Source organism: Carassius gibelio, chromosome B4 (genome assembly GCF_023724105.1).
Source record: "Carassius gibelio isolate Cgi1373 ecotype wild population from Czech Republic chromosome B4, carGib1.2-hapl.c, whole genome shotgun sequence".
Taxonomy (NCBI): Eukaryota; Metazoa; Chordata; class Actinopteri; order Cypriniformes; family Cyprinidae; genus Carassius; species Carassius gibelio.
In genome coordinates, this window is record NC_068399.1 from 19,060,539 (window position 1) to 19,082,595 (window position 22,057).

Consider the following 22,057-nt stretch of genomic DNA (forward strand, 5'->3'; position numbering starts at 1 on the left):
AGTAGCAGGGCAGTTTTCAGTGTCAGATGTCTATCTGAGATATCTTGAATTGGCTCGAATGGAGCTTTACAAAGAGCCTCTAGAACCACAACCAAATCCCATGGGGGAATACGGGACCGTACTGGAGGTCTCAGCCTCAATGCACCTCGGAGGAAATGTGTAACTAGGGGGTGTCTACCCACTGACTGATCATTGAAAGGGACATGGAAAGCAGCTATGGCCGCCACGTACACCTTTAAGGTGGAGTGGGATAACCCCGCAGAGAGCCTAGCTTGTAAAAACTCCAGAACTGTACCAACTGGGCAGTTAACAGGGTCAAGATGGCGATCTCTGCACCATGAAGTAAAGAATGACCACTTCAGGGCGTACAGTTTCCTCGTAGAGGGAGCTCTGGACTGGAGGAGGGTCTCAACAACCTCGGTTGAGAGACCAGCTGCTAACAGTTGTGCCCCCTCAGGGGCCACACCCACAGCTTGAACACCTCCGGGCGAGGGTGGATTATCGTGCCCTGCGCTTGTGAGAGTAGGTCTTTCCTGATCGGTATCTCCCACGGAGAGCCGTCGAGGAGCGAGACTAGATCTGAGAACCATATTCGGCCCGGCCAGAACGGGGCTACTAACAACAGACGGACCCCGTCCTGGTGTACTCTCGCCAGAACTCCCGGGAGCAGAGCGGTAGGGGGAAAAGCGTACAGACGAAGCCTCGGCCAGGTCTGTACCATAGCGTCCAGTCCCAGAGGAGCTGGATGAACTAGAGAGAACCAGAGGGGACATTGCGATGTCTCTTGAGTCGCAAAGAGGTCCACCTGAGCTTTGCCAAACACTCTCCATATCTGCTTCACCACCTCGGGGTGAAGCATCCATTCCCCGGGCCTCGGCCCCTGCCTCGACAGTATGTCTGCTCCCACATTCAATCTCCCAGGAATATACACTGCTCTGATCGAGAGGAGTTTGCCCTGGGACCAGAGAAGGATCTGGTATGCCAGCTTGTACAAGGGGCGTGAGCGCAGACCCCCCTGGTGATTGATATAAGAGACCACTGATGTGTTGTCGGTGCGCACCAACACATGGTGACCTCTCAGGTCTGGGAGGAAATATTTTAATGCTCGATAGACTGCTAACATCTCTAGGCAATTGATGTGCCACGTCAGGTGGCGACCACTCCACAGACCGCGGGCAGGGTGGCCACTCATGACCGCACCCCAACCGGTGAGGGACGCATCTGTCGCTAGCGTTACACGGCGACGAAGAGCTCCCAGCACCGGGCCCTGATTCAAGAACCAAGGTTTCTTCCACATGTCTAAGGCACGAAGGCATCGCCGCGTGACCTTGATAACTCGAAGTGGATTTCCCCTCGGGGAAAAGCCCTTGGACTTGAGCCACCACTGTAGGGGTCTCATGTGCAGCAGGCCAAAAGGTATCACGTTGGACGCAGCTGCCATGAGCCCTAACAATCTCTGGAATTGTTTGACAGTGAGTGACTGGCCTTCTTTGACTCTCTCGACTGAAGTGAGGATCGACTCGATCCGAGCAGGAGACATACGTGCCTGCATCGTGGTCGAATCCCACACTACGCCTAGATAGGTGGTTCTCTGAACTGGAGAAAGTACACTCTTCTTGGCATTTAGTCTCAAACCCAGCTCCCCCATGTGTGCGAGAACGACATCTCGATGTCGAACCGCCATCTGCTCTGATCGAGCTAAGATCAACCAATCGTCGATATAATTCAGAATGCGGATGCCCTGCATACGGAGGGATACCAGAGCCGCATCTACACATTTCGTGAACGTGCGGGGTGAGAGTGCAAGGCCGAAGGGAAGTACTCGATATTGATAAGCTTTGCCCCCGAAAGCGAACCTCAGATACTTCCTGTGTTGTGGAAGGATGGATATGTGGAAGTATGCGTCTTTGAGATCTATGGTGACAAACCAGTCCTCGGATCTGATTTGAGCTACAACCTGCTTGACAGTGAGCATTTTGAACTTCAGTGACATAACTGAGCGGTTCAGGTGACGTAAGTCTATGATCGGACGCAACCCCCCATCCTTCTTTGGAACTATGAAATACCGGCTGTAAAATCCGGATTCCCTGTCTAGAGGAGGGACCACCTCGATGGCCTCCTTCCTTAATAGGGTATTCACTTCTTGTTCCATAACCAGAGCCTGCCGGGGGCCGACCACAGTCGGTGTGACCCCGTTGAACTTCGGTGGTGGACGACCGAACTGAATGCAATAGCCTTTTTCTATTGTACGCAGGACCCAACGAGATACATTTGGCAGTAGCTTCCACGCTGCTAAATAATCTACTAAGGGAATCAGTCTCTCGAGACTGACCTCTGGTGTAAGAGGCCCCCGAAGGGGCGGCGAGCCTCCTAGCTCCGCTGCGCTCACGGGCGGAAATAACTGGGAGTAGTGCTCGCGGGAGGCCGCTGCGCCCTGAAGCTCTGGCAGGGTTGGCAGACCGACCTCCTGAGGGCACTGAGGTGAGGCGGGCACCGTATACTGAGGTGGACCGCGCTCTACCCCAGTAGGGGCTACCCTCTGGACCCTGATGTCAGGATCGTTTCGTCGAGGACTTCCGGGCCTCGATAACTGTTCTTAAATCAGGCTTTTTTGCTCTGGAAGTCCCCGACTCAGGGCGTCGCTGAGGCCCTCGGTCCCGACGTGGGGGAACACGAGCGGCGACACTCTGTTTTTGCGCTTCCCGGTATGAGGAGCCGGTATGTGGCGTGGTGATCTCCCGCCCAGATGCACCACGAGAGCGACGAGGGAGGAAATTCTGGAACGCCGCCGCCTGTTTGCGTGCCTCCTGGAACCTGTCGACGACAGTGTTGACTGTGTCGCCAAACAGGCCCGAGGCTTGAAGCGGGGCGTCCAGGAGGCAGACCCTGTCTCCTTCTTTTATCTCTGACAGGGTCAGCCACAAATGCCTCTCCGCGGCCACTAAGGCTGCCATAGACCGCCCAATCGCGCGAGCGGTCTCTTTAGTGGCGCGGAGGGAGAGATCAGCGGTCTTTCTAAGCTCTTCGATATCATCAGACTTAATCCCCTCTCCCTCATCGATATCTCCCAGCAAGTCGGCCTGATAAGCTTGAAGGACTGCCATGGTGTGAAGGCAAGCCCCAGCCTGACCTGCTGCCACATAACCTTTGCCCACAAGCGATGATGTAACTCGCAGCGGCTTAGTGGGCAATGCCGGAGCCTTTAGGGACGATGCCGAGCCGGGTGACAGATAGCCCGCGAGCGTCTGTTCAACCCGTGGCAACGTCCTATAACCCCGCTCTCCCAGCCCCATCACGTTGCCATAATATAGTGAATCGGGGCCAAAGAGGCGGGTCGAATATGGGTGTTTCCACGATCTCGATAACTCATCATGGAGATCGGGAAAAAACGGTAGACTCCGGCGTGGAGGTGGTTGCCTCGGCCGCAGAAAGCGTTCATCTAGCTTGCTTTTCTGCGGCTCAGTGTGTTTTTCTGCAGGCCATTCGATTTTTAATCTATCAACTGCGCGTGTAACCACCTCCAAAAGCTCCTCATACTGGGGCGACAGGGGTGGCGAATCCCCAGCAACAGTCTCCACGTCAACCTCCTCGGAGGAAGAGAGGCGGAGAGCTGATCCCTCACCCTGGGGGGAAGAAACCGACGAGCGTGCTTCCGAACCCAGGGTTTGGGCGCCTGATCTGGCAGATGAGGAAGGAGATAAGGACTGGCCCGTCTCCATTCCCTCTGACAGATCCACCTGCGAACCCCACGAGTGCAGCAGCCGCTCTGCCTCGGCAGAAGCGGGGCCAGCACCGCGAGGAACGCTGGTGAAGGCTCCCTCCTCGAAGAGAGCCCTCCGGGATCGAAGCGCCCGCATTGGCAATCGCTCGCAATGCGGACAGTCGGCCCCCTCGAGAGCCGACTCAGCGTGCTTCGATCCCAGGCAAGCCACGCACAGATTGTGTGTATCCCCGCTCGTGATGTAGCGAGGGCAGGGAGGAACACACAATCTGTAACGTGGCTTGGAATCGCCCTTTAAATACTTGGTCTTTTGCTTTGCTTTTGGCATTATTGAGCTGTATTAGCGATCTTTTAATGGCTAAGAGACAGACAACAATAAATAGGACCAACGGGACAGACTTTTTAACATGCACACACAGAGCGCTTGCTGACAGAGCGAAGCTGAAGCCAGCTGCACGGCACGTGCTTATATAGCTTCCTGGTCGCTACGTCACCCCGCTCCGTGACGTCACGCCCGTCCATTGGACAGTTTGCACACGATGTTCAGAGCCGGTCTCGTCAGGGACGTTCCCCAAAGCGATATCGACGCAGCTCGAGTTCCCGAAAAGGAACTAATGTTATTAATTTTATTAGAATTAGAATACAGATTATTATCAAAATGTTATTTTCAGCATTGAAAGCGCTACTTATTCTCAATAACAACAAATTAATAATTAAATGTAACAAATTCAATGAAAAATTAGTCATTTTTATAAATTATTTAAAAATGAAAAATATAATTACTTGGTAAAACTACTTTTTGTAATAGTGCGAATTTTACCAATATAATTACTTTTAATTATTATAAAAGTTAAATATTATTATATTTTACTTTTTTAATATATTGTAATATTATTATAAATTAATGTTAGTAATATATATATATATATATATATATATATATATATATATATATATATATATATATATATATATATATATACATCAATATAAAATTATTGATATTGATAATGATTTTATATAATAGTGGTAGATATAAAAAATATTATAATAAAAGTTCAATATTAAAAGATATTCAGTAGTTGCTATGCTAGTGAAAATCTATGATTTTTTGATAATTGAAACCTCAAGTTTAAGTTAAATATTAATATAAATAATTAGTTACAATTCATAAATTATAAATAAAGAGAATTATTTATTTATCAATCAATCAGCAAAAATCAGTGGTCAACTTTCAAGCTAGTGTTACATTATCCAGTGCAGCTTATCCTGATATATATGCTATATTCTGTTATCAGTTCACCATTTATTCATAAACCCCCACATTCTGTATACACCAGTGAACCAAGTGTCATTGCACTTTAAATGTATGTATGTCTGATTCTGAAGATAGATGTCACCTGTTTCTCTGACACCTTATATTAACCAAAAGCGATATGAGAGTGTAAAGATATAGATCACATGTCCTCCATGTAATTTCAGTTTGTGTCCTAATCAATCATGACAAATGACACACGACAAGACGTCTTGTTTGTGTTTTGTCATGCTGCATGCACTGACAAGCCCTGCCCACACCTCATAGCTTTATATTCAACATTAAAGATGTTCTGAAGGACTGTGATTTCGTAGCTTCACTCAGTATTGCACTTTGAGGGTTGACAGGAAAATTACTTGACACTGAAAACTTGTCATGTCCCAGGATTCGTGCAGGCAGAAATGAAAACTGAAGCAACAAACAAACAATATCTTCTTAAATATCTGTGTAAGATAATATGGCTTTTTTTCAGATAATATAATTTATTAATATTTCTTTATAATTATCTGTAAAATTTACTTGCAGTTTCTGTGTGAATATTGTTTCTACACCAAATTGATTTCCATGTATTTCTAAGGATGTTTCATAATTTGAGTCAACAAACCAAAATAATGATAAGGAGATAGATTTTTCACAGTGCAGGCTTCTGTGGGCTTGCAGGTACAATTTCAAGCGAGCCATTAAACTTTGGAAGAGCAGAAAAGAGAGGGACATGAAGCTTTTTATGGCTCTGGGGATGGGTCTGTGTGTGTGTGTGTGTGTGTATGTGTGTGTGTGTGTGTGTATGAGAGAAAGAGAGAGAGAGAGAGAGAGAGAGAGAGAGAGAGAGAGAGAGAGAGAGAGAGAGAGAGAGATAGGGAGGCAGAGACCTCAGAACCTTTTGCTCAACATTACCCAGCAGGGTATCTGCCGGTGGTTTTCTACAAACCGCTCCAACACCCACTTGCTTCTATGTGTGAGTGACAGAGGGATGATGAAGGGAGAGAGAAAAAGAGGAGTGAGGAGAGAGGAAATGAGGAGGCATGGGGACTAAAGGAGACAGCTGGTGGAGAGATAGAGAGAAGATAGAGTGAGGTGTGGTTTGCGAGACACTGTGTGTGTACTGAACGCCTGACTCACCGTTCTTGGAGGCAGAACTAACTGACACACAGACAAACTCACAGCTATGTTATACGTGGGTCAGGTTTTCCTACATTGTAGGGACCAAATATCACCACAAGAATGAAAAAGCCTAAAATATCTACATAGGAAAACAGTTTAATAAACATGCCAAAACCTTACGGTTATTTCACATTTCACATTTTATTTATTTATGTATGTATGCATGTATGTATTCATTTATTTATTGTTTTGTTTGTTTGTTTGTTTTTGTTTGTCTGTGTTTTTGGTTGTTTGATTTATTGTGAATTACAGAGCTAAATTTGAAAAAGAAAATGACAAAGATAAATACAAACATTTTACAGTAGAAAAACAATTTAAGCCAAAAAAAATTACAGAGGAAAAATCCACCAAGATTACTATATTTACTTTTTGTTCTATTTTTATATTTGATAAAAATTATAAATATTTATAAAGAATTTGAAACCCAGAATGATGAATTTAATTTTTCATTTGTTTGCTCATACTCATGTTCAATTGTTAATTTGTTCATTTAATTGTAATATACAGAGAGCAATTAACAAAGGAAAAAGGACAAAAAAAATTTTTACAAAGAAAAAATAAGGCAAAATAATTCAGACAAAAAAAACACACCAAGATTTATTTATTTTTTAAATAAAAAAACAACAAAAGTATTTTATTTTATTTTAAGACCATTTGTTTGCTCGTTTTAATTAGTTTGTTTGTATAAATAGCATTCATTTGAAATAACCAAAATAAGATTTTAACAAAGGAAAAGAGTAAACCAAAAGAATTCCGAGAAAATAACACCAGGATTAATTTATTTGAAAACAAAATTATAAATATTTCCTATTCATTTTATGTCGAATTTCTTTGTTGAGTGCTTTACCTTTTGGACACCTTGTACTGTATGTTAAAGAGGTCTTATGATTCTTTTGTGTTATTTTTCTGTATGAGCGATAGATTATGCGCTTTAATGAATTTTTTTTTTCTTTTCACTCAGCCGTCTGTAATCCCTCGCGGTTTCTCCTTCATGTTTTCTGTCTTCCTCTGAGGGGAAATATAATGTTATGACAAAAGCACAAAGAGGATAAATATTGCACAAACAAACATGAGAGGAAAAGAAACGTCTGTTCTCCATCCCTTTGAAACCTCCTATCCCTCAACTAAAAGAACTGCATTATTAAACTCTCCGTCTTTGTCAGTAAGCCCCTCTCTCTCTTTTTTTAATCTATGCCAGCTTGACGTTGGCACATATGGCCAACTTCGGTAACACTCCCCACCAGTTCTTTAAATACAAAGCAATCCATTAGTTCAGGGGATATTGTTCTCCTGGTAAAATAGAGAAATGATTTGATAAGAGCTTTGTGTTTTTATTGTTATTCTGTTCTTTAATGAGAGTAATCGACTGAAGCACAAAGACTCAGAATTATCTTCTCCATCAAATATCCTGTGGCAGAGATGCTTTCTGAATAAAAATGCTGTGAGGGAAGCTCTCTCTCGCTCTCTTTTTATCTTCCTCTGAAAAGGAAGCTGTAGGGAGTCGCATTTCCTTTCATATTCCAGCTCTTACCTCTTACTATCCATCGGATTGGCTCAGATGCTTCACACATGCTCTGTTCATAAAAGAAACCCAATTACAGCAGGTCCTCAGGGGTTAAACGCCCTGAGCTCGGGGGTCCTTCCTCTTAAACAAGACGTTTCTGCAGGCTACTTGTTAATTCTTTATGTGATGGGTGTATAGCAGGGGGATGTAAGCACCTTCAACTTGCAGTCTTGCGGAAAAAATGGCTGCAGTGTGTCGCTGAACACCTTAACTGTGTCCTTACTCATCAAGCTAGAATGGAGCCCTACCCCTGTGAAATTTGAACGAGAATATCTTCAGAAGGTCTAGTGAGACAGGGAGGAGCGTAACATTGTGTGTACAAAGAGATTCAAAACAACTGCTGGTTGGGTCTTCCGATAAAACTCCTCCATGTTTATTTAAGCGCTCTGATTATGTCTGCTTCATAGGGTTCATGTATTCCAAGGCGTTACTCATCTTGTCTAATGAGGTGGAGCTAATTAGTGTTTAGCTGTTGAGCGTCCTCCCTTACTGTGCAAAACAGCCCTCTGTTTAAGAGGTAACAGAAGAAATATCAAAGTAACACTGAAAACTAATATGTAATGTTGTATATAGTATGAAATAAAATATTTTCGACTAGTCTCTTATATTTTTTATATTGTCATGTATTATTGTGCATTTTAATTTTAAATACAACATTTTCTTTTTAACAAATGTATTCAATAAAATAATTAATCAGGTTGAACTAATATATGTTTATTTGTTGAGCATCTTTCTTTTATTATTCATCCTGCGTAACACTGAAAAATTATGTATAATATTATGTAGGTATTATTTTGTATTATTTCATTATACATATTACAATACAAACATTATAATTATTAAAATTGTTAAATATTATTTTAAATTGTTGAATATACTTGTCATGTTTATATATATATATATATATATATATATATATATATATATATATATATGTTATGATTAATAAAATTGTTAAATATTATATATAGAGTTTTTTATTTTAATATTTTTGTCAAATTTTAGAATACAACATTTTTATTTGGAGTTTTATATAATTATATATACACTGTCTGTATGTTGTATAATAAATTTAAATTGAAAGGGTTTTTTATTTAGATTTATTTTAATGTCATATTTTATTATATATTTTAATTTATAAAAAAAAATGGTAATGGGGTCAGAAAAATAAACAGGAAAAATAAATCTATTGTATCTACAGTATTAACTTTCTATGGGCTCGTGTTTTTCTCACTTAATATTTCTAAAATGCATCACAATCTCCAATAAAATGGGTTGTGAAAAGCAATTCACATTGACTTTAAAGATAATACTTTCCTCTGAATTGCCACTTTTATTGGGGAAGCTCTGAGAATCTGCTGTCTGCCTTCTCAACAAGAAAAGGTGCATGTTTGAACATCCTGTTCAAAAAAAAGTGCCAGACTTGTTTGAGAATGGGACCAGACTTTCATGCACACACTCTCGTTTGCATCGAGGCCCTTCTTCAGTACTGAGCTCCCCAGTGAGAACCAGCAGTGGGTGTGAATCTGTTCATTAGTGTAAGGATGGAGAGGGAGGATGAAGGGAAGGGAGAAAAAAACGAGAGCAGGGCAGATGAAGGAGATAGCTGGGGTGGGAACAGCCGGGACATTAAAGGACTGAGTGGATTGATGACTTCCCGCTTGAAGAATCGTCCCTGATGAAATTGACTTGAGGATTCCACTGTGGACCCATAACTATTCCCGTCTGTGCTCATGGGATTGGATAATCTGTTTTACTTGGCACTTTGACTCGGGAAGTGTTCAGCCTGTTCTGCTAGTAAATTACACACCCTGATCCTCTTGATTATCTCAAAAGAATCTGCTCTCTTAAAGGAATAGTTCACCCTAAAATAAAATAAAAATATTACATTTTGCATTACATCTCTTGCTCACTGATGTGAATGGGTGCCGTCAGAATGAGATTCCAAACGGCCGATAAAACCATCACAATAATCCACAAGTAATCCATACAACTCCAGTTCATAAATGTCATATGAGGTGGACAGATGTGAGGTTGAAGGAAACAAATCCATCATTATGATTCTTTAGATCATTGTTTCCTACAGTACTCAAATACGACCGTAATATTAATAATATTGCTTTCTCAAGTGAAAAAAGCTCTCTCATCTGAATCAGCAGAGAAATATGCACAGATAAATCACCATTTATAACCGTCCAAAACAGTTCAAAATTAATATGTTGGTAGATTTTGGAGTGAGAGAACATCAGGGAGTGGACTTTGTCACTGGAGGAAGCAATCCTATGAATTATGAACTTGCTGGTCTTATAAATTTAAGAAGATTGATGTTGGATTTGTTTCTCATAAGCAGCTTTTCCCATCACAAGACATTAATTGAGGAACTGGAGTTTACTTGTGGATTATTGTGATATTTTGATCAGCTGTTTGAACTCTCATTCTGACGGCACCCATTCACCCATTGATGAGCAAGTGATAATGCTAAATTTCTAAATTTCTCATTTGCATCATGGATTGTCCGAGTGTGACAAATATTCATTTTTGAGTGAATTTTTCCTTTAAACTGACCTTGAGCAAAACTCACTGCTGCAGACAAATGGAAATATTTGAGGATCCCAAATTTTGAACAAATGAGATGGAGACTGTGTGCTGTGCCGTCGACTTGTGACATTCCGTGACAAATTAGTGGCAGGGCTACAGGACAGCGGGAACCCTGGGGGTTTGCCCGTGAATACACAGTCAATCAATACTCGCTACTTCTAACTGACAGCACAAATGCCAGCCATTCCTCTGAGGGAGATGAGTGCAGTGTGTGTTTGTGCTCAAGGAAGAAAATGAATAAATGTCATCAGTTCTGCCTACATCTATGTATTATTCAGCATTGTTTGTGTTATTTTCGCCGCTCTTTGTTTAGGAGGGATGGGGGATTTAGTGTTAGGCAAGTGAAATCTTTAGAAAAAGTGTGGAAATCTTAGTCAGAGGAGTGAAAAATATTCAGAACCTTTGCATGAAAGATTCTCACATAAGACATTCCGCTTCTGATCAATTGTTCCTGCAGAAGGTTCTCTTAAAGGGAAAGTTCACCCCAAAAAGAATGTTCTGTTATCGTTTATAAACTCAATTTTAAAATGACCCTATATGAAAATGACCCCAAATTTAATTATATATTGTTTTATTATATATATATATATATATTATGAATTTTGTAAATGTGAAATTGTCCAGTGTTAAGCATTTTAATTAATGTGATGTCGTACAGGTTAAACGGTTTAATCTCTCTATTTTCTTTCTTTAAAATGTAATGCTTTTATTAAGCAAGGATGCATTAAAGGGTTAGTTCACCCCAAAATGAAAGTTTTGTCATTATTTACTCACCCTTATTTTGTTTTAAACCTGTAAGACCTTTGTTCATCTTCGGAACACAAATTAAGTTATTTTTAAGTAAATCCAAGACTTTTCTGACATTTTTCCCTTTAAATCGATCAGAAATTACAGTAAAGAGATTTATAATGTAAAATATTTCTAATACATGCTGTTCGTTTGGAAGAACAAAATTCTGAAAGCAAATATATTGTTTCCACATATATTTTATGTTTTCATCACAGCATATTAGAATGATTTCTATGAGATAATGTAACACTGAAGACATTTATCTTCAATATTTTATAATATTTTGGCCCTATACTGTATGTTTTTTAATCAAATTGACCATTTTCTGAATATTTTAGTGGTGGTTTTATGCTGTGCTCTGTTCATTTAGAACATGAACGTGAGTAAGTGATGTTGAATTTTTCAATTTCGAGGGAACTGTCCCTTTAAAGATTTCTCAGCCCGTGCAATACTAATATGCAACACTTGCAAACCTAATTCACAAGCTCCTTTCGGCGGTTTCTCATATTCTGTGCTCTTTTACAAAGACTCTCAAGGCTACATTTTTTCCCTCTCTCTTGCACACCCACAGAAACACAGTATTTGTCAGTTTTTGTTTTACCCTCTCAGCCTTGCCTTCACTTCAGACATTTCAATTGGCATTGAAATACAATATAATGCACAGTCTGAGATGGGTGAGGTGAAACACATTTGGTAACCTAAGGTTAAAGTAACAAAATCATTTCTCACCCAGTATGCCATTGTGGTTGAAGTTATCATTGAACTGGCTGGATCTTAGGGACGCTCAACATAGCTTTCTGTGAGAGTGTATTCCAAGGACAAGCACTGAAAGTTGAATAGATTCTGAAGAGCATCATTATCAACAGCTGTTGGATACGCTCCTTTTAAGACGCCCATGGCAGAAGCTCTATTTATCTCCCTTTCTTTGTGTCTGGTGTGAGGACAGACATCAAATATACTTACAGTATATAGATTTGCATCCATTTAGGAATTTAAAAAGGTTGTGGAAACACGATAATACATTCTAGCATAACTCAACATTAAGAATATGCACTTTATGGCATTTTTATAATGAAATTATGGTGATAGATACATTGTATTGCATTTAATTGAACATTTTCTGCTTTGTTATTCGTTTGTGGGCATATTTTACACACACAAAGAAACCTCTTACCGTCACAGAAAATGTATTTGAAAAACATTTATTTAATGCTAAGTATGTTACAAATACCTTTACATATTTATTGTACTTAATAAAAATGTGCTGCAATTGTACTAAAGTATACTAAACTGGAACAACTGATTTTGTTCTTAATGCACTTTAATTGTGCAGAAGTAGTGCTGAAGTCCAACTAAAGATATACTGAAGTATCTTTGATTGTGTTAAAGTGGAACTATGACAAGTATAGTTCAAACACACTTTAAATATCTTACATTTAGAGTCATTACATTATTTAAAGATCATGCAATCCTCATCAATAGTCACATATTATTTTATATCAGCAAGTCTCAAGCAATATGTCAGTAAACAGATTTGAACTATACTTACAGTAGTATGAAATAAATGGAATTTAAATATATTTCATTTTTTTTACTAGAAAAAAGTAAAAAAATACACACATACACACACTCTCTTTAAATATCCTTCTGGCTTCAAATGCCATAACAGATCATACTGTATAATATTTCATACTATTTTTACCACTTTTTTTCATGATATTTTTGACGTCGTTCAGGTACAGCTGTGCTCACCTGTGCTTCTTCCACACACTTCTTGAGTTTTCTCATGCGTGTCTCCACCTTGTCTCTCCAGACATCGACGAGTGCTCCGATGGATTTGTGGAGTGTGACAGTCGAGCCACTTGCGTCAACCTTCCTGGCTGGTATCACTGCGAGTGTCGCGATGGCTACCATGACAACGGAATGTTCTCGGCCAATGGAGAGTCATGCGAAGGTAACTTGTTTCGAATTTGTTTTTTTTTTTAATGGAAGTCAGTGGAGAAAGATGTATGGTAGTAGTTAACTAAATCATGCTAACCAGCAAAACCATGACTCCTTGGATGTAACAGGTGACTTAATTGGTGTCTTTTTTTTTCTGGTTGGTAGACATTGATGAATGTGAGATGGGGCGGCACAGCTGTGCTAATGACACCGTGTGCTTTAACGTTGACGGAGGTTATGACTGCCGCTGTCCGCATGGTAGGAACTGCACGGGCGACTGCGCCCATGACGGGAAGGTGAAACACAACGGGCAGATTTGGGTGCTGGATGACGACAGGTGCTCGGTCTGCTCCTGTCAGGTGAGCCGAAGGGGCTTATGGGAATTGTAGTTAAAGGAAACCTGATTTTCTTTTTAATCCGACTCTTGTCTTTCTCTCCTGTTTCAGTCGGGGTTGGTGATGTGTAGACGGATGGTGTGTGATTGTGAGAATCCCACGGTGGATGTGCTGTGCTGTCCTGAATGCGACCCTCGTCTGAGTTCTCAGTGTTTGCATCAGAACGGTCTGCTGGCGTACAGTAATGGAGAGACCTGGGTGGAGAACTGCCAGCAGTGCCAGTGCATGGTGAGTGGCAGCATGTTACGCCAACTCGATGTGGTAATGCGTTATGATTGCCAGTATATATTTATAAACTAGTATATGGTGGACATTAGAAACAAGTATTGAAATATCTCCACATTTAGAAATAAACAGTGGGGCCCAAATGTCCAATACCACTAGAAAAAATGAAAAACATTTTTGTAAGTGTGTTTGCATACATTACTGTGTGGTTTTTGTCATTATAAAATGTTAATGAACCTGACATACTGTATTATAAAACCTAGTGATTCATACTGTATGATCTGAAAATGTTCAAAATAGCATCTTGTGTATTTCAGTGGAAGCAACAACAAATATAATTTGTTAAGTAGCATATATTATATTATTTTATATATATTTTAATTGTCAAAAATCTATTATGAATATATATTTAGTATGTAAACAATTTAAAATATTAAAAATAATATAAATATTCAATTTTTTTATAATAAAATACAATATTTTAAACATTTAAAACAATATTCTATTTTAAACATTTAAAACAATATTCTATTTTAAACATTTAAAACAATATTAAATACAATATTCTTAAATATTTAATCATACTTTTGCTTTGTTTTTCATATTTTTAATTTAAATCAAAATATGTCATTAAAATATTCTCAGACTTTTGGATATGATTATATTTCTGCGTTATTTAAATATAATTGACTTATTTAATATGAGGTAAATGTAAAATTGTTATATTATTTTCTAAATTGTGTTTTTAATGTTTAATATTTATGAGGTAAACATTTTTAAATAATAAAATTCTATATTTAAACATTCTTACATATTTTTATCATACTTTAGCTTTGTTCTACATTTTTAAATCTAAATGTAAACATAATTAAATAAAAAATTAACACTTTCTCAGACTTTTGCATATTATTTTTATTATTTGTGATAACATATATAAATTATTTAACAGTAATAATAATAATATCTATTTGTAGTAGTAAAAGTATTTTGAAAACTATTTAGAATTTTTTTTTTTTTTTTTTTTTTTTGAGTTTTGGAAATTATTTAAAATATTTTTTTTGCAAACCTTTTAAAGTCAATGAAATGAAAGCGCTTTTAACCAGAGATGTATAAAGTACTAGAGACCCATACTTGAGTAAAAGTACAAGTGCTCTATCAAAAAAGTGACTTGAGTAGAAGTTGAAGTGCTCTATAAGCACCACACTTAAGTAGAAGTACTAAAGTATTCAACATTTTTTGTACTTAAGTATTGCAAGTAGTCTATTTTAAAATTTACTACTCAAGTACTGAAAGTAAAAGTAGAAGTATTGTGTTATGTAGTTATTAAAGAAAGTAGTCAAAAGTTTGAACATATTGTTTTTACTATTTCAAATGATTAACCTAAAGGACAATCACAATTCCTTTGACTGTGACTTCTTGTAAACAAAAAACGGTTACTAGGGTTAGTTAGCCCAGTTTGCAAAATGATTTCATTAATAACTTACCCTCATGTTGTTTCAAACCCATAAGACATCAGAGGGTCATTTAGAATTTTTTGAAGCATCGAAAATACATTTTGGTCCAAAAATAGTAAAAACTACGACTTTATTCAGCATTGTCTTCTCTTCCGTGTCTGTTGTAAGACAGTTAAAAACAAAGCAGTTTGTGATATCCGGTTCGCGAACGAATCATTCGATGTAACCGGATCTTTTTGAAACAGTCCACCAAATCGAATTGAATCGTTTTAAACAGTTCGCGTCTCCAATACACATTAATCCACAGATGAATTAAGCTGTTAACTTGTTTAATGTGTCTGACACTCCCTCTGAGTTAAAACAAACCAATATCCCGGAGTAATTCATGGACTCAAACAGTACACTGACTGAACTGCTGTGAAGAGAGAACTGAAGATGAACACCGAGCCGAGCCAGATAATGACTCGTTCACGAGTCAAGAACCGTTTCTGTCAGACGCGTCTGATTCGTGAACCGAGGAGCTGATGATACTGCGCATGTGTGATTTAGCGTGAAGCAAACCGACACACAGAGCGTCTGGAACCGAACTGATTCTTTTGGTGATTGATTCTGAACTGATTCTGTGTTAATGGTATGAGCCCAGGTGCAGTCAACGCCAATGACGCCATTGCATCGAGCGCAAAAGAATCGGTGAACTGTTTTCTTCAACTGGTTTATTGAATCGAACTGTCAGAAAGAACTAACGTTACTGGTCATCCGAAAACCAATGCAACCGGTTCTTGACTCGTGAACGAGTCATTATCTGGCTCGGCTCGGTGTTCATCTCTCTCTTCACAGCAGTTCAGTCAGCACGCGCAGTCTCGCTTGATTCGCTCAATGATGTGCCAGCTTCATCAAACCTGCCATCTACAGTTCTGGCAGTGGTTTGTAATGGAATGATTCGTAACATTATTATAATTGTAACGAGTAACGATGCAGCACATAAAAAAAATATCGGAGTAAAAGTATTAAACTCAGCGAAAATATGTACCGAAGTAAAAGTGGAAGTAGGAGAAAAAAATAATACTCCAGTAAAGTACAGATACCGCCTTTTAGTACTTAAGTACAGTAGTGAAGTAGTTCTACTTCGTTACTATACATCTCTGCTTTTAACTAATGATTAATGTTAATATATCAACAGCTCTACAGTATTCAGCAGGACATCCTTGATAAAAATATGAACCTCACGTATGAGGAGATCAGCTCATAGCATAACGTGTCATAGTTCTTGTCATAAGTACATTGACAAAAACAGCTGAAGAGTCAGAGTGAAAATGGTCACTTAAAACTGAACTGCAATTTTTTGGTTCAAGCAACCTTGACCTACCATTATAACTGAACTCGAGGAAAGGAATATGATGCAAAAGTGTGAAATATGTTCCCTTTAGCAAACTGTTTGCATTCACACATGCACAACGCTCAGAATAAACTCCACTGTCATTCTGTTCCTTGTGTATTAGATTCAGATTCAGAGAAACTGCTTGCCACAGTGGAACTTTCTGCAATATCTCAGTCAGGAAACCTTGTGCCAAAACCTTGAACAATGCAGTTTTCAACCCCTCTGGTGTTTTTCTCTCCTGTGTGCTGGTGTTCAGCACTGAACTTTCATCCAGAAGCCATTTTTCTTTCTTCATGCAGAACTTTTTTCACTCTGTGAAGAATTGAGTTATAAAGTCCAGCTAACTCTATCTTTCTCTCTAGTGAAAATCCCTACTTCAGTATTTGCTGAGCTGACAATGGGTTCAAACAGCGCTCCTTAACTTGTCAGAGGTTCTTCATATGACATGCCAGGCTCCCAGCTTACACTTCTTTGTCTCACAGAGAACTAAACCTTTTCCTCAGAGTTTAGGACTGCTAAACTTGAAGGTCTATAATGAATTCAGTTAAAGACCTCTAGACAGTTGTGGATGGTTTAACCAACGAAGGGCTTGTTTTCCACACTAAAGCCAGCCTTTGGATTAATTGCTCAATAACTGACTTTCAATTGAAAGTCCTATTTAATCCTAGACAAGTGTGATCTGTGTCCGAGAAAGGAGCACGATCAAACAGCACCAGATTTGCACAGCTATATTGCAATTTCATTAGGTTTCAGTACAGTTGCTTTTTGTTTGTCTCTTTTCTGTTGTTCTTATACTGTTATCACATTCTCTTTCAGTCAGCGCTTTCTTTTAGTCCTTTTCAACCCCCTTTACTCTTCGAATCCCTCTTCTCATCAGTTTTTTCCTTCTTCCCTGTGAAGTAAAAAGAACACAGAACTTGAAAGAGCGGAAGAGACACCGAAAAAATGAGAATGGGGCGGGAAGAATGCTTTGTGTTTTAAGAATACAAAAGTGTGAGGAGTGAAAGAACAAAGAATGTTTTCCGGAACAGAAATCTCCAGGAGGGGAGAGAGAGACATTCAGAGAAATATCTGCATTCCCTTTGTAATCAAGGTCTACGTAACCTGCTCAGTCTGACTCAGGATGTAATCTGAAGAATATGTTGTCTTTCAGTGATATACGGCAGTCGGTTCACCGTCATTTGGTTTTGAACCTGTATCTTTCTCAGAAACACAAAAGGAAAAGATTTTAATAATGCACAGATCAACTGTAAAATAATATAAAAGACTTTTATGGTTCAAAACCCAAAATGTCTATTGAAAAAGTCTAAATTTAAGTCAGTCAGTGAGTTGAACTCTAGAACTGAATTTGTCCAATATGTAACCGAGTCTTTTAGATCAGAACAACAGATTCATTAGAGGAAATCAACAGATTCATTAAAATGACTCGACTCAAAGAAGAAATTAATACTTTTATTCAGCAAGGACAAAATAAATAGGTGATATTTAAGACTTTTATAAAATTTTAAATAAATGCTATTCTTCAGAACTTTCTATACATCAAAGAATCATGGAAAATCATGGTTTCCACAAATAAATTAAGCAACACAACTTTTTACAACATTGATAATAATATAAAATGAAAAATGAGCAGCCAATCAGCATGTTAGATATATGAAGTAATGGCTGCTAAAAATCAGCTTTATCTTCACAGAAATACATTGCATTTTAAAATATATTAAAATAGAAAATAGTCATTTTAGCTGTTAGCCACATGCATACATTTTTTTTATATACAAACACAAACACACACACACACACACGTTCATTTTTTCACACAGTGAAAGTAAAGTGATTTAGTATTAACTGAAAGGCGGGAGTTTCTGCCAACATATTAAGCATTTGATCTCCTCATACTGTCCCCAGATATACACACTGTTTCTTCTCTGTCTGTCTTGCTCACACTTACTGTGCAGTGTTTATTTGGACTGACCTTCACACACTTTTATGTTTGTCATTCCAAGTACACCATCACTTTATTCTTGCACCTGTGGAAAGCATCCTAAAAGGATCAAAGTTTTGATATATCTTGACACATTGCCTGCAGTCCAGCAGATGTTACTCAGCGTTTTAAAGAATGCAGGAGGAAACAGAGCCCTGTGTGAGACTATATGAAACCAGCTCCGACCTAGTGTCGTATCGATCCTTCATTACACACTCCTCTCTGGATCAGTGAGCGCTACACATTATTTGTGATTTGCAGCATGTTAAAGCGGAAGTGTGTAATTTATGTGACACTAGCCTCTGCTAGTAGCACACGGAATTGCAAAAAATATTGATTCTGTTCTGTATCAAATTGAAATATGTCTCTGTCTGTGTGTTTCTCAGAGGGGGGAAGTGGACTGCTGGCCGATATCGTGTGCGCCGGTGGCTGACTGTGAGTTTACAGTGGTTCCAGAGGGCGAATGCTGTCCACGCTGCGTCACGGACCCCTGTCTGTCCGATACCGTTCGGAATGACATCACCAAGACCTGTGTGGATGAATACGGGATCACTCGCTTCAGCGGCTCTGCTTGGACCAAACACGGCACGGAGTGTTCCCTCTGCCAGTGCAAGGTACTTGACACTTACATAACCACCCGCAGACGCACACGTTGCAAATCACCAAGATGTATTATTGAGTATTTAGATGTAAACCCCTGTGCTTGTCATTATTTTTAAGCTGGATGCTTTCACATTTTCACAAAGGCAGCTTCCTCAGGCCCACTAAGGGTTTCATGGACATCTGGCTAATTTATTTTTAAACAGTTTAATACCAATTCAGTCAAAGGCAAAGGCTTTTGGTGGTGCGCCCAGTCACAGCTTTGAGTTTATTGTTTTGGTGCATATAAATATTATTCATAAAACACTTACAGTGAGATCCAAAAATCTGAGACCCCACTGAATAGACACATCTAGAACCTCATTTAAAACTTGAAAAAAAAAAAAGATCAAAGAAATCAAAGGAATTTTGTGATAAGTGAGCATTAATGGATCTTTTTCACAGACTTCAATAACATTTTACATGGTTATTAGCATTATCAATATATATATATATATATATATATATATATATATATATATATATATATATTTATATATATATATATATATATATATATATATATATATATATATATATATATATATATATATATATATATATATATATATATATATATATATATATATATATATATAGTAATGCACATTTATAACACTATACTTTGTGTTTTCCTGTCTTTTTTTGTTTTTGTTGTTTAAAAAAAATCTTTTTTTAAAGGTATTTGCAATTTTTTTGCTCACAATTTTGACCTTTTTTTCTATATCTCGCAATTCTGAGTTTATATCTTAAAATTATGATTTTTAATATAAACTGAGAAAAAAAGCTTGAAGTCACAAAGAAGATAAGTCACAATTAACTATTTTAAATTTTATTGGAGAAATGGGCTTCTATACATCTTTTATTTTTGCTGCATGCCATGATTGGGGCTTCTTATAAAATATAAATTGTAATGAAAAAAATCATAATAATTGACTTTGATAATAAATAAATAAGATATATTTTCACTAGTGGTCTCTGACATTTAGACACCTCTCTAAATGATGTGCCCAGTCATTTATAGATAAATAGCTAAGAAACATGAACAGTACACAGAAACCGTTCCCGGATGCTGTGAGATTTGTCTGTGTGAGATGAATGTAAGAATAAAGAACAGAGCTCAGGGACAGGAGAGAATTCATCTGCTTATTAAAGCACCTTATGTGACTGGCCAAGGTCATCAGCATCATTTAAGCTGAGCGATGAATCATGAGAGGCTGTACTGATGCTTATTTAATGCGTTACACACATACAGTATGGAAATGCTTGAGTGAGTGTCAAATTGGCTACTTTCCTTTTTTGACTAATGTCTCCTTCCTTTACCTTCCCTCCCTCCCTCTCTTTTTCTCTACAGAATGGTCACATCTGTTGCTCTGTGGACCCTTTGTGCCTCTAGTCCTATTCAAAGACAAAATGTCTGACTACTTTTCTTTTTCTCGCCGTCCCTTTGTCTTTGTCTCGGCTCTCTGTACAGTTTCATCCCCTTCAGATGATCATTTTATACCAAAACCTCATATGTATTATAACATAAACAATATACAGATAGCTCAGTCGAACATAACAAAAGATAAAGCAACCAATCGTTTCAGCTTTGAGCGGTGTTTCAGATTTGCTTCTCTGATGTTCATTTGTCATTTATCAATTATCATTGGAAACCATGAAACAATATTCAGATAAAGTTTTGCGAAGTCCAGTCAATTTCCAGGTTTCAATATCAAAACTATGTTGAAAAACTTGTCAGTGATCGCAGTGTTTTGTGCTTGATGGGTTCAACAGACTGCAGACATGGTCAAATCCTTTGTAAATGACCTTACAGTGTTTACTTCTTCCAGTATTAATGGTTGTTCCGCTCCCTTCCAGGGAAAATATGATCTTGATGTTGTGAATAGTTTATTTAATGTGTTTGTTTCTCACGTCTTTTGAATTCTGTCTTTACTTTGATGTTTCTGTTGCACCTCTTGTCAAATTGATGTTTTGTTTCCTGGCTCGGTGCACTATTGTGTCATGGTGAAATAAAAGGTTTCCACTGGAAAATATGCAGATGCATTGTTGTTCTTTTTTCTTTATTTAACACAAAACAGTATAACAACAAATGGCATTTGTTTATCAGAAAATCTCATCTCCATCTGAAACATTTTTGTTGCCATTTACTAAATATTTTGTATTTAGGTGTATATCCGAAAATGTTAATATGTATAAATACATTAAATCTATTCATGTTAGATTTTCAATAGAGGTCTACGTTGTTTTCAATGTTTGATGCAAGCTGAAATTTTGAAATTCAAAGTACTGCGATTTGTAAAGGTCAAAGTATCATTTATAAGAATTGCAGTTTGCAAGTATTTCAGAGTGTTATTATAGATTGACTGAGATTAAAGATTACAGATTACAAAGATTTTTCTTTGGAATAAGCACAGATGAATCTTTCACAATAAGACTAAATAAGATTTTGATTTCATCTTGACTTTAAGTATATTTTTTGAGAGGCTTTGGGATCCTTGAGGCAGCTGGGGGTTTGAAATAGACAATGGATCATCAAAATAATGTATTTTTTTCCACATCATTATTTTGTCCACTTGTTTCCATCCTTGCTGACATCATTGACATCCTCCATGTATCTTTTCCCTTTCAAGTCTTTATTTAATAGAGCTTTCAGTCTCTATCCATCAATAGTTTCTTGGTTTTTCTCATGCAGGCTGAACTTGGGCTTATTTCAGTGCCAGTAATCCTGTGCAATTACACTTGCTTTGAATAGTTGGTTGATAGTGGCTGGTTCTGTTTTCCCGGCCTCTACAGCCTCTCTCATCTCTTTCACACGCACACAGTTTTCCCATTGCAGGAGATTACTGCAGTGTGATGCCTCTCATTTCCTTGATTTTACTGATCCCACAGATTA

The 22,057-nt window shown here is 38.2% G+C and overlaps 1 protein-coding gene across 2 annotated transcripts in view; it reads left to right on the forward strand.

The window, feature by feature from the left end:
- The window catches only part of LOC127955888 (protein kinase C-binding protein NELL2), a 47,503-nt gene extending 26,306 nt beyond the window's left edge, over positions 1–21,197 (forward strand). For both annotated transcript variants that reach the window (XM_052553496.1, XM_052553497.1), the window contains exons 16-20: positions 12,962–13,102; positions 13,255–13,448; positions 13,536–13,712; positions 18,909–19,136; positions 20,516–21,197. In XM_052553496.1, the coding sequence (XP_052409456.1) occupies positions 12,962–13,102; positions 13,255–13,448; positions 13,536–13,712; positions 18,909–19,136; positions 20,516–20,557 (782 nt within the window). In that variant the 3' untranslated portion in view covers positions 20,558–21,197. The remainder of the gene's footprint in view (positions 1–12,961; positions 13,103–13,254; positions 13,449–13,535; positions 13,713–18,908; positions 19,137–20,515) is intronic.
- Positions 21,198–22,057: the final 860 nt, after the last annotated feature.